At 36.3% G+C, this 12136-nt stretch overlaps 1 protein-coding gene across 1 annotated transcript in view; it reads left to right on the top strand.

Annotated features, from left to right (window-relative positions):
• The window catches only part of DYNC1LI1 (dynein cytoplasmic 1 light intermediate chain 1), a 45684-nt gene extending 33779 nt beyond the window's left edge, over positions 1-11905 (top strand). Inside the window, exons 9-13 of the mRNA XM_032408864.1 lie at positions 1332-1391; positions 1514-1558; positions 2224-2344; positions 3303-3458; positions 4849-11905. Of these exons, the coding sequence (XP_032264755.1) occupies positions 1332-1391; positions 1514-1558; positions 2224-2344; positions 3303-3458; positions 4849-4961 (495 nt within the window). The 3' untranslated portion in view covers positions 4962-11905. The remainder of the gene's footprint in view (positions 1-1331; positions 1392-1513; positions 1559-2223; positions 2345-3302; positions 3459-4848) is intronic.
• Positions 11906-12136: the final 231 nt, after the last annotated feature.

Below are 12136 nucleotides of genomic sequence, written 5' to 3'. Positions count from 1 at the left end.
GGGGGGAAAAAAAGCAACAGTTTTTCCCATTCTCTTTTACCAACAAAATTGTGCTGTAAGTTGTCTTTTATTCATCCCACTAATACCTCCTGGGCCACTGTTTAGGCACTAGGTGCTAAATAGGACGATGATGCAGTAGTAAATCGGTGCGCATGCCAGTGCTCAAGTGCTGATAAGTGCTGTGGCCGTAAAGCCCAGTGAGGGAGGGTGGGGGAGAGCAGGGGCGCGGGGAGGGTTACTGTTTTAGGAGTGGTTAGGGAATGACTCTGATAAGAAGGGAGAGTGTTGCATGCTGAGGGAGCAGAAAGTGCACCTGCCCTGAGGCAGGAATGTAGAAGGAGGGCAAAGAGCCTGGAAAAAAGTGAAGAGGAGGGCCAGATTGATAGGAGATGGAAGGCGGAGTTAAGATCTTGTGGGGCCTTCTCATGCAGTTGGAGTCGGGACTTTGAATTTCATTGAGTGGAATGGAAAGCGCCTGGAGGGGGAGTTTGAGCAGAGGAGTGATGTAATCTGCTTGACCTTTTGAAAGGATCACTCTGGCTGCTGGTGGAAAATAGTCCCATAGCGTGCATTGTACAGAAATAGTAGAAGCAGGAGATGGTTGCTGCTTCTTTTTGCCTAATTACTCAGCAGGTAGAAGAGCCATTATATTTTTTATTTCAGAGAAACCAGGGGTAAGTTGCTTTTCACTCACCTGGGGTATTATTGGCCCTTTTAAAACACCTAACTGTTGGGTAACAGAAGCATGATTAATATACCTATTGACTCTAAGGTTGTGCTGTCCAATATCATGGCTACTAGTCACATATGGCTTTTAAACATATTAAGTAAAACTAAATAAAATTAAATTTTCAGCACCTGAGTCACAGTAGCCACATTTCTTTTTCTTTTTTTGAGAGAGAGGGTGCGAGGCGGGGGAGGGCAGAGAGAAAGGGAGAGAGAGAATCTCAGGCAGGCTCCATGCTCAGTGCAGAGCTGGATGCAGGGCTCAGTCTCCCAACCCCAAGATCACAACCTGAGCAGAAGTCAGGACTCAGATGCTTAAACGACTGAGTTACCCAGGCGTACCATAGTAGCCACATTTCAGATGCTCAATAGCTACAGGTGGCTGGTGGCTACAGTATTGGACAGGACAGCTATCAAAGATTCATACTATTGCAGATGGTTATTGGACAGCTCTGCTGTAGGGGCTTGGGTCGGGTAGTTCACTTGTGTAAGTATAGGTAATGTTTGTATTGAATTTTTTTTAATTAGTCTAATCTAGAGAGTATGTTATTAATGGTTTTAGCGCAATATATTAGACTTGCTCATTTATGCATTGCTCATTTCAGTTTGTACATGAGAAGGAAATTGTGGCAGAAGATGACCAAGTGTTTCTTATGAAGCTACAGGTATGAAATTATATCAGAAGCAGATTTAGTATGGTTAATGGGTAAACTGTTCTTACGTATTTTTTAAAATACAGCAGTACATGCTATGAGTGTCTGACCTAGAACTCTTTTGTGTTTTTCAGTCCCTTTTAGCAAAGCAACCACCAACTGCAGCTGGAAGGCCTGTGGTCAGTATTGCAGATTTTGACAAAATTATTAAAGTGCCGTACATTATTGGTTTAGTTCCCTTTTTTCTTAATCGTATACATGTCTCCTGTGGGTGTGCTTTGATATAAACTTGAATTAAAAATTATTCTGGAATTTGTGACATTTTAAACTTCACTCCTTTTTAGAATATTTAAATCCTAGAGATCCATTTTGCCTTGTTTGTCATGCATGAGTTACTGTGTGGAACCATTTTTATATGGTTCCTTACCATTTATATAAATCCTTAAACAACAGCCCTGTGGGTTGGCAGGTACTACCAGCCCCATTCTGCAGGTGGGGAAACGGAGGCTTTGGAGGACCTTATAGTTTGCCTGAGATTTTATAGATAGTAGGATGCAAGTCCTACTTGGAACTCAGATCTGACTCCCATGCTTATGCTCGTAATCACACCCCATTATTCAATATGTTCTTTTCCCATTGAAGGGGAATTTGTATTCTAAAATGTGATGGGTCTCGTGGTATTTTCTGATAATGAGGACACAATTGCTAAACATGCAATGGCTTGCAGTGTAAATGTACCAGTAGAACAGATGGGACAGTTAAAAAGTAATTTCTTTTTATAATAACTTTGGTGAAGTTGGAAGTTTCCTGTTTTGATAGTTACGGCTTTCCTATTTTTACATAGGATGCCTCACCAAGAGTCCCAGGAGGCTCCCCTCGAACACCAAACCGATCCATGTCATCCAATGTTGCCAGCGTGTCACCCATCCCTGCAGGGTCAAAAAAAATTGATCCAAACATGAAAGGTACATTTCTCTCTTTTCCTAGAGAAAACAACACAATACATTTCACACTAAAAAGAAATCTACCTAGCTTCCTGCCTTTTTTCCATAGCTGTTTACATTTTTGTGCAATAGCTTCTAACCTTTGTCTCTGTCTCTAACCTATAATCTCATAGTTAATCAGACTTCACACCGTTTTATAGTATAGCCTTAGTATATGATATCTATGGTGTGAGCTTTATGAAAGTTTTGTGTTACATTTTTACTTCTCCTAAGGTAGGTCATTGAAGAAATTCATATGTTAATAGGTTATCTGCAGTTAACATAAAGAGGAAAGCTATATGCATAATAGCTATTTCAGTAGGAATAATTGCCATAAATGGGATTAGTAGGTGAGAGTTTGTACATTTTTATGCCTTTTGATAATATGTTTCAAATAGCTTATTCAATTTACAAGTCATCAACATAGAGTGTTGCAATTTTGCCACAACCTAATCAGCATTCTTTAAATACTAGGAAGAGCGTTGTCCCTGGTATTTCCTATTTGTTTCTCTTCTGTGAATTGTTTCTTGTTATCCTTTACCCATTTATCTCTTGGAACTGGTTTTCACACAGGATTAGGTAGCTTTTTGTAATACTTGAGGCAAACATTTCTCAACAGTTACATTTTTGAAGAAACTTTTTCAGAAGGGAGGTATAGTAGCATCTAATACCTGTTTTAAATGCTTTTGGTTTTTTAAAAATAACATTCTAATTTTTTAATAATTATCTTACACTCTTAAAGTTTACTCATATTTTGTCTTACACATGACTAGATTAGAGATAAGTTACCCAGGCTCAAAAGATCAAACTAGACTTGAATTTGGAATACACAGCTCTTAAATTTTAAATATTAATTGCTCTCTGTGATTACTGTAATAATAATGTATAGAAGAATCTAATGTTTTGAGTGAAAGTTTTTTGGTTTTTGTTTTTTTAATAGCTGGAGCTACAAGTGAAGGTGTCCTGGCAAATTTCTTCAATAGTTTGCTGAGTAAAAAGACTGGCTCTCCAGGAGGCCCTGGTGTTGGCAGTGGTAGCCCTGGAGGTGGGGCTGGAGCTGGAAGCAGTGGTTTACCGCCATCTGCCAAGAAATCAGGTAATGTTCGTAGAGCTTTTTTTTTTAATAGCTTTATTGAGATAAAATTTACATACCATGAAGTTCACTCATTTAAAGTATAAATTCAGTATTATAGTATTTTTACAGAGTTATGCAAACCATCATAATCTAATTTTGAAACATTTTAATCAATAATGTTTTCAAGGTCCATCCACATTGTAGCATGTATCATTATTATTACTGAATAAAATTCCATTGTACATATGCCACATTTTGTCTACTCATCAGTTGATGGACATTTAGATTGTTTCCATTTTTGGCCATTATCAATAGATCCACTGTGAACATGTGTTTTTGACAGATGTTTGACAAATGATTTATGTTTTCATTTCTCTTGGGTATATACCCAGGAGTGGCATTGTTGGGTCATGTGGTAACTCTATGTTTAAAGTTTTTGAAGAACTGGCAAACTGTTTTGCAAAACGCTGCACCTTTTTATATTTCCAGCAGCAGGGAATGAGGGTCCCAATTTCTCCACATCCTCTCCAACATTTGTTTTTGTCCATCTTTTTGATTAGAGCCATCCTAGTGACTGTGAAGTCATATCTCATTGTGGTTTTGATTTCCATATCCTTGATGGCTAATGATGTTGAGAATCTTTTCATCTGTTTATTGACCATTTGTAGATCTTTGGGAAATGTCTATTCAAGTCCTTTGCCCATTTTTAAGTTGGGGTGTCTTTTTGTTGTTGAATTTTAAGTGTTCTTTATATATTCTGTGTCCTAGACCCTTGTCAGATGTAGGATTTGCAGATGTTTTCTCCCCTTGTGTTGGTTGTCCTTTCGCTTCTTGATGGTGTCCTCTGAAGCACAAAAGTGTTTAATTTTTATGAAGTCCAGTCTATTTTTCTTTTGTTGCTTGTGTAAGGGCCCTTTAAACAGACTTTTTAACCCATTTTCCTTTTTAATCCCATCTTTTTGCCACCCTTTTCACAAAAATCATTGTGCAGCTACCATTTTTGTAACCTTTTACAGGTTTCTGGGTATAAACTGAATTACTTCTTGGCTTTTCCCACTGCCAGTGTAGAAGATTAAGCTTTCCCGAGACTGCTAATATAGTTACTACTCATTCATATTCTTTCTACATTCCAAAATTTTGTTGCTATTTTCTGTTTTACTGTTCTTACTGTCCTACGCCTTTTTAAAAAATATCTTTATGAGATTAAGTGATAGGTGCTAGTTTTACTTCCATTTGGTAACAGACCCCATAATGTAAAATGAGCGGATTTATTTTTAAATTAAGGATGTTTATATAACTTAGTATGCTAGATAAAGTTAATGAAACTGTTGGCAGCTTTTAAATGAAGAGACATTGGTGTAAAAGATACTTTGACTTCTATCTAAATCTTGTTTCTTTTCCTTCAATGTAGGCCAGAAGCCTGTCCTATCAGATGTTCATGCAGAACTAGACAGAATTGCACGCAAACCAGTTACGGTTTCTCCTACAACACCTACATCTCCTACGGAAGGAGAAGCTTCTTGAAGATACCAAATAAAGCCATTTATTCAGTTTTTTGGGATAATGTAAACTGGTCTCTGCCTTCTCCTTGAAAAGTGGAATTAGGGAACTGGAGTGCTTTTTCAGATGGACTAAATTTCTTTCTTTTTTTTTTTTTGTGGTTGCCCATTTTTATAAAAGGAAGCTATACAGAAGAAAAATTATTCTACACTATGTAGGATTGCTGTTTGCATTGCCACTTTGCATAAGGAAATAATTTTGGATTTTGAAAAACTCAAAATTTATAGATCTGAAATACAGCCATGTGATCATACTCTAAAGGCTCTTTAAAACATAAGAGGGTTTAGGAAAGGGCATAAAATAATATGGTTTGGGCATTTGACTGACTTGGAAGTCCAAGCTTATTTTAGTTAAGACTATTAAAATCATTTGAAAAATTATGTGTTAGTTTTGCTGGAAAAGAGTAAATGGTCAATTGTCAGATTTTCCACACCAACGTAAATATAACACCACACATGGAATATACTGAGAAAACTATCAGATAGCATTTTATACACTAGTCATTGTCTCAACCCACGATCCTGTAAGTTCTCATCAAGATATGATTTCGAAATATTGGCCAAGATTCATTTCTTTAACTGAGAAGAAAAGAAAAGCACACTGCCTAGATGCATAAAAGAAAAATGCAGAGGTTATTAAAACATAAAGAGGTAACAGTCTTTGGATTTGTCTATCTATATCTGTATCAATATATAGATATAGATATATATATGGCTCTGCCTTAATATACCCCTTTTTTGTTTGTGACTTTCAACTGTAATCAGTTAATAAAGTATTTATTCTCTGCATTCAGGTTCAAATAACTTGTTGCATTCTCTTATACATAATTTGTATTTATTGGACAGTGAATGATTCATTAGTATTTTGAGGTGTTTGACTTAATAGGATTATTAAGCATTCTGATCTTCTTTGTAAGAGACAAGTGAATACATGAGATTCACTAACCTGTAAGTTTCCTTAAGTTGGGAGTTTACCTTGATCAACACAACTTCCCCACAAGCATGTCTTGAACTACAGAATCTTATGTCAGCATTTCTAGTAGATAAAATGTAGCCTTTTACCATTATTTATTGGGCAGAAGCTATTTTAAAAGCTTGGCAAATGCACTGACACATAGGTCCTCTCTTACAGGTGAGAACACCTGTTAGTAGTTCCACCTGAATTTTCAGTACTGTTTTTAAATGCTTGTTTTAGAACCTTCATAAGAACAATTTGACTTCTTGCTGAAGTTCAACTAGAGAACACATGCACATTTAACTTATTGAATCATTACAGATAACTGGGGAAAAAATGGCTACTGCCCTTTACGTTGGCCTTTGTTATTACTTTAAAATATATATTCCAAAGAGTTTTTTTCTTCAGCAAAATGTTTGAGGACAGTACTTCTACTATCTAACATAATCCTTTCATTAAAACTTTAAAATCTTTACTTTTAAACAGTATTTGTCTCCTAACAGTTGAATATAAATGCTAAAAATACATGAGACGGTAATAATTAGTTTCAAGGTGGGAAAAACTTAGGTTGTTCCTGGGAACAGAAAAATGAATTTGTAAAAACATTTTGCTTGAGGAAATACGAGATGAAAAATGCCACTGGTAGAATCTTTAGTCTGGAATGGGTTCTGCAGTCATGGTGTTGTAAAGACCAGTTTTTCTAAAGTAGTACCTGATGAAATAAGGGAGACTTATGAAAGAAAATCACTGACTGGGCATCGTGGTATACTTTGATATGTCTGCTGTGTTTGCATGTCTAGGCCAACTCGTTCTTTTCTGTGTGACATTGGAGACGTACTAGAAAATCCTTGAAATTAATTGAGTCATTAGCGGAAATAACTATAATTGTTCACTTTATAGGGTATTCAGTTTTAACTAATCTAAAACCTTGTGTTTACCATGTTTCAACCTTAAACCAATTTTTGTCCCTATTTTTTGTAAGGAAATTTGTTTTTAAAACTACCTAAAACTTTTTGTTTTTAAGCACTTTTTATTCAAGTATACATTAAAGAAAAGTATACAAATTACGGGTTATAATGTTTGAAAGACCACTAATCACCACCAAGGTCAAGAAAGACATTACTGGCATCCCATATGCTTCCTATGTGCCCCCCTCATCAGCACTCCTACCCAAGTGACCACTGTCCCAACTTCCACAGCCATATATAAGTTTTATTTATTTTTAAGTTTTATATAAATGGGATCTGAGAGTTTATATTCTTTTTGTGCAAGGCTTCTTTTCAATATTCGTTCTGTAACACATCAACAAATCCATGTAGCAATAATTATATCTTTTCATTGCACCATAATATACCACCTTGCAAATATGCTGTAATTTATCCATTATGCTATTGATGGGTGTATATTAGTTTCGTATTGCTGCTGTAACAAGTTACCACAATTTAGTGGCTTAAAACAATACAAATTTATGATCTTACCATTCTGGGGGTCAGAATTCCAAAATCAGTCTTCCTGGGCTGAAATTAAGGTGTCAGCAGTGCTGATTTCTTTTGGAGGCTCCAGGGAGCATCTGTTTCCTTCCTTTCCAGCTTCTAGAGGCTGCTTGCATTCCTTGGGTTCCTGGCCCCTTCTCCATCTTTGAGGTCAACCGCACAGCATCTTCAGCTGGGTGCTTCCATCACATGGCTTCTCACTCTGAACTCGCTGCCTCCCTCGTGTCAGCATCCATGTGATTAACTTGGACCCACCTGAGCAATCCAATGTAAGCTCCCTCAACACCTCACTCTCCTTGCTAGCATGGTTTCTGAAGAGAAATTGGGCATCATTCTTTGCTCCTCCATAGGTTCCCCCCACTTTGGCTTCTTTCAAGGTTTTTTATCTGTGATTTTATGCAGTTTGATATGTTATGCCTAGGTGTAGTTTTTTGGAATTTATCCTTCGTGTTCTGTGAATTTTCTGGATCTGTGGTTTAGTGTATTGACATTAATTTGGGGGAAATTCTCAGTCATTATTGCTTCAAATACTTCTTCTGTTCCTTTCTTCTGATATTTCCATTATATATATGTTACATCTTTGTAGCCCTACAGTTTTAGGATATTCTGTTCCTTGCCCCCTCCCCCTCCGGTCTTTTTCTCTTTGCTTTTTAGTTCTGGAAGTTTCTATTGTCACACATATTGTCACCCAGAGACTCTTGACACAGCCATATCCTGTCAACTAGCCCATGGAAAGCACTGTTCATTTCTGTTACAGTTTTTTTTTTAACTCTAGCATTTCTTTTTTATTCTTAGAATTTCCATCTCTCTGCTCATTATTGCCCATCTGTTCTTGCCTGTTGCCTACTTTTTCTGTTAGAGCCCTTAGCATATTAATCATAGATGTTTTAAATTCATGGCCTGATAATTCATCATCTTTGCCATATCTGAATCTGATTCTGATGCTTCGTCTCTCTCTTCAAAATGCTTTTTGCCTTTTACTGTGCTTTGTAATTTTCTGTTGATAGCTGGACATGATGCACTGGGTATAAAGAACTCCAGTGAATAGACCGTTAGTAAAGTGGTAAGGTGTTGCAGGGAGGGAAAGCATTCCCTAGTACTGTAATTAGGTCTCAGTGAGCCTGCACCCGTGGGCTGTGAACTTCACAAGTCTTTCCCAGACCCCATCTCCACCCCCAAGCCCTTACACCTTAGGTGGGACAGGATGGCTAGATGGGGAACACCAGGGGATTTTTCTCTGATTTTTCCCTTTGAGATCCTGGTAGAGCTTCTGGAGGTAAAACTCACAAAAGTGTGGGGGAACCGCCTGTGAGTAGGGGTTTTTAACTCACAGACTTGCCTACTCTGAGTCTCCAGCAACTTGTCAATTACAGTTCAGACTTTCTTACCCCAGAACTGTTTCCGTCAGAGGTTTCTGCTTGGGAGTTTCTAGTTAAGCAAGTTGTTATTCTGTGTCCACTTGCCAGTCTCCAATTCTGGGAACAGGAGTTGGTCCTGGGACCTCACTTCTCTGACAAATGGAGTTGATTTTTCAGTTCAGCCTTTTACTTGTTAGGGTAGAGAGATGACTTCCAAACTCCTTACTTGATGGCTTGGAAACTGGAAGTCTCATTTCTCCCTCTCAAAATCTAAGCACATCTACAAAGTCCCTTTGCCAAACAAGGTAACCTTCCCAGGTCCCCAGGGATTAGGATATGGACACCTTAGTAGGATCATCATTAAGCCTCCCTACAAGATGTTAGCAACTTTAAGCTTTTCAATTGCTATTATGAATTGTGCTGTTACGAACACTCTCAAATGCGTCTGGTGGGAAGTACATTCTAATTTCTATTGAGTATATATGTAGATGTGGATTGCTGGGTCCATAGGCTAAGTGTATATTCAGCTTTAGTAGATGCCAAATGGTTTTTCCAAAAAGGCTATAAGAATTTCCATTCCTGGGAGAAGATATTTGCAAATGATATATCTAATAAGTCTAGTATCCAGATTATATAAGGAATTATTACAACTCAAGACAAGTAACCTAAAGTTAAAATGGCCAAAGGATTTGAATAGACATTTCTCAAAAAAAAAACCAAAACACAAATGACAAGTGCAAGGAAAGATGCTTATTCTCATTTGTAGTTGGGGAAATGCAAACCAAACCACAATGAAATACCACTTCACAACCAAAATTAAAAATGAGTGTTGGCAAAGATGTGGAGAAATTAGAACCCCATACATTGCTGGTGGGAATATAAAATGTAAAATGGCAACCACTTTGGGGAACAATGTGGTGGTTCCTCATAAGGGTATACACATAGTTACCATATGACCCAGCAATGCCACTCCTAGATAAATACCCCACAGAATGAGGACATATGTCCTCACAGAAACTCGTATACAAATGGTTATAAGCAGCATTATTCATAATAGCGACAAGATGCAAAGAACCCAAACATCTACCAACAGACAAATGGATAAACAAAATGTGGCATATCTTACAATGGAATATTTTTCAGCTATAAAAAGGAATGAGGTATTGATACATGCTACAACATGGATAAACCTTGAAAAAATGTTAAGTGAAAGAAGCTAGTCAATAAAGTCACGATACAGGATTCCATTTATGCAAAATTTCCAGAATGGGCAAATGCATTGAGACAAAGTAGATTAGTAGTCTGTCTTTCATTTTAGACATGCTGGCAGGTATACAGTAGGATTTTCTAGTGGTTTTAATTGTATTTCCTTGATAACTAATAAAATTAAGCATGTTTCATGTTTATTGGCCATATAGATCCCCTCTTTTGTAGAGTACCTGTTGAGGAGTCTTAGGAGTCTTGTCCCTTTTATTTTCTTTTTCTTTTTGGGGGGAGGAGAGGGGTGGGAGGAAGGTGAGGGGGAAACTATCTGACTTTTTCTTACTGACTTACTCTTTACATATTCATGATGCTAGTCCTTGTCAGTATGTATTGTAAATATCATCTCTCATTTTGTGGTTTGCCTTTTCACCCTCTTATTGGTATCTTTTGATGAATAGGAGTTATTGATTTTAATGTTCCACCTGTCAGCTTTTCTTTATGGTTTTTGCTTTTATGACCTATTTTAAAGAAATCTTTGCCTTCAAGGTGATGATATTCTATGATTTTTTTTTTTTCTAAAAGATTTATTGTTTCACTTTTCTACAATCCTGGGATTGATTTCTATGCATGGTGTGAATTAGGGAACAAGATTCTTTTTTTTTTTTCTTTACCATGGGTATTTAATTAGTTCAGTAGCATTGTTGGGAAAATCATCCTTTTTCACCTCACTGCAGTGCCGCTTTGGTCATAATTTGTCCATTTATGTGTACTTCTGTTTCTGGACTTTCTATTCTCTTCCATTTGCCAGTTTGCCTATAATATACCAATACTACAGTCTCAATTTCTGTCCTTTATCTGGTAATCAAGTCTTCCAGTGTTGTTTTTCCTTAAGATTGTTTTTGCTATTCTTGACTCTTTGCATTTCCATATAAACTTGAGAATTAACTGGTCCATTGACACACACACACACACACACACACACACCCTGCATTTTGATTGAGATTGCATTGAATTTATATATCAATTTGGGGTTCATTTGTCATCTTTAAAACATCTTCCAAACTATGCACAGGAATATCCTTCCACTTACGTAGATTTTCTTTAGTTTCTCCTGGCAATATTTATATTTTTCAATGTATCATCTTGCACCTCCTGTTGGTAGATTATTTTTTCCAGTGAATTTTTTGATGCTATCATAAATGACATCCTTTTAAAATTTCATTTTATTTGTTGCTGGTGTATAGAAACACATCTTTTTCATATTATCCAGAAACCTTATTCAAATCCCTTTATTAATGTAATATTTCATGTATAATTTATTATGGATTTTTCTACATAGAATTATGTCATCTGCAAATAATTAGTTTTATTTCCTCCTTTTTAATGTTGTCTTGGTTTATGACACCTGTACACCAATATAGAATACTATAGAACCGATGAGAGGAAGCATCTTTATCTTGTTCCCCATCTCAGAGTGAAAGCTTTTAATATTCCACTATTAAGTGTATTTGCTGCATGTTTTTTTGTAGATACTCTATCAAAGAAAGAAAGTTCTCTTCTTTCCTAGTTACTTCGTATCATGAGTTTTATCATGAATGAGTGTTGAATTTTATAAACTGTTTTTTCTTTATTGAGATAATCATTTTTTTTTCTGTTAATGGTATCATTTACATTACCTTTTAAGAATATTAAGCGAACTTTGTATTCCTGAAATAAATCTAACTTGATCTTGATGTATTAGTTTTATTATATTGCTGGATTTGGTTTGCTAACATTTTGTTAGGATTTTGCATTATGCACCCGAGAAAGATTGGCCTGTAATTTTTATTTCTCATCATGTTTTTGTCAGTGTTTGATATCAAGATTATGTTGACCTCATAAATCAAGTTGGGAAGTATTCTCTTTTTGTATTCTTTGTAAAGAGTTTGTGAAAGATTGGTGTAAATCTTGTCAATTTGTTTCTTTAAAACTATCCAACATCAATTTATAAGGCCCTTTGTGGAAATTAACAATAACCCAAATGGTAATATCCATTACAGTTTTCTTATTTGGGCTTCATTTTTCAGAGAAATTACTTTTTCAGTTTGCAAAATGCCAGAATATGGGAATTCCTCCTTCATATAGCACCTCA

The sequence above is a fragment of the Phoca vitulina genome, unplaced genomic scaffold, assembly GCF_004348235.1.
Source record: "Phoca vitulina isolate PV1807 unplaced genomic scaffold, GSC_HSeal_1.0 scaffold10, whole genome shotgun sequence".
Lineage (NCBI taxonomy): Eukaryota > Metazoa > Chordata > Mammalia > Carnivora > Phocidae > Phoca > Phoca vitulina.
Note: the sequence above shows the minus strand (reverse complement) of the source record. Positions and strands in the feature narration are given on the sequence as shown.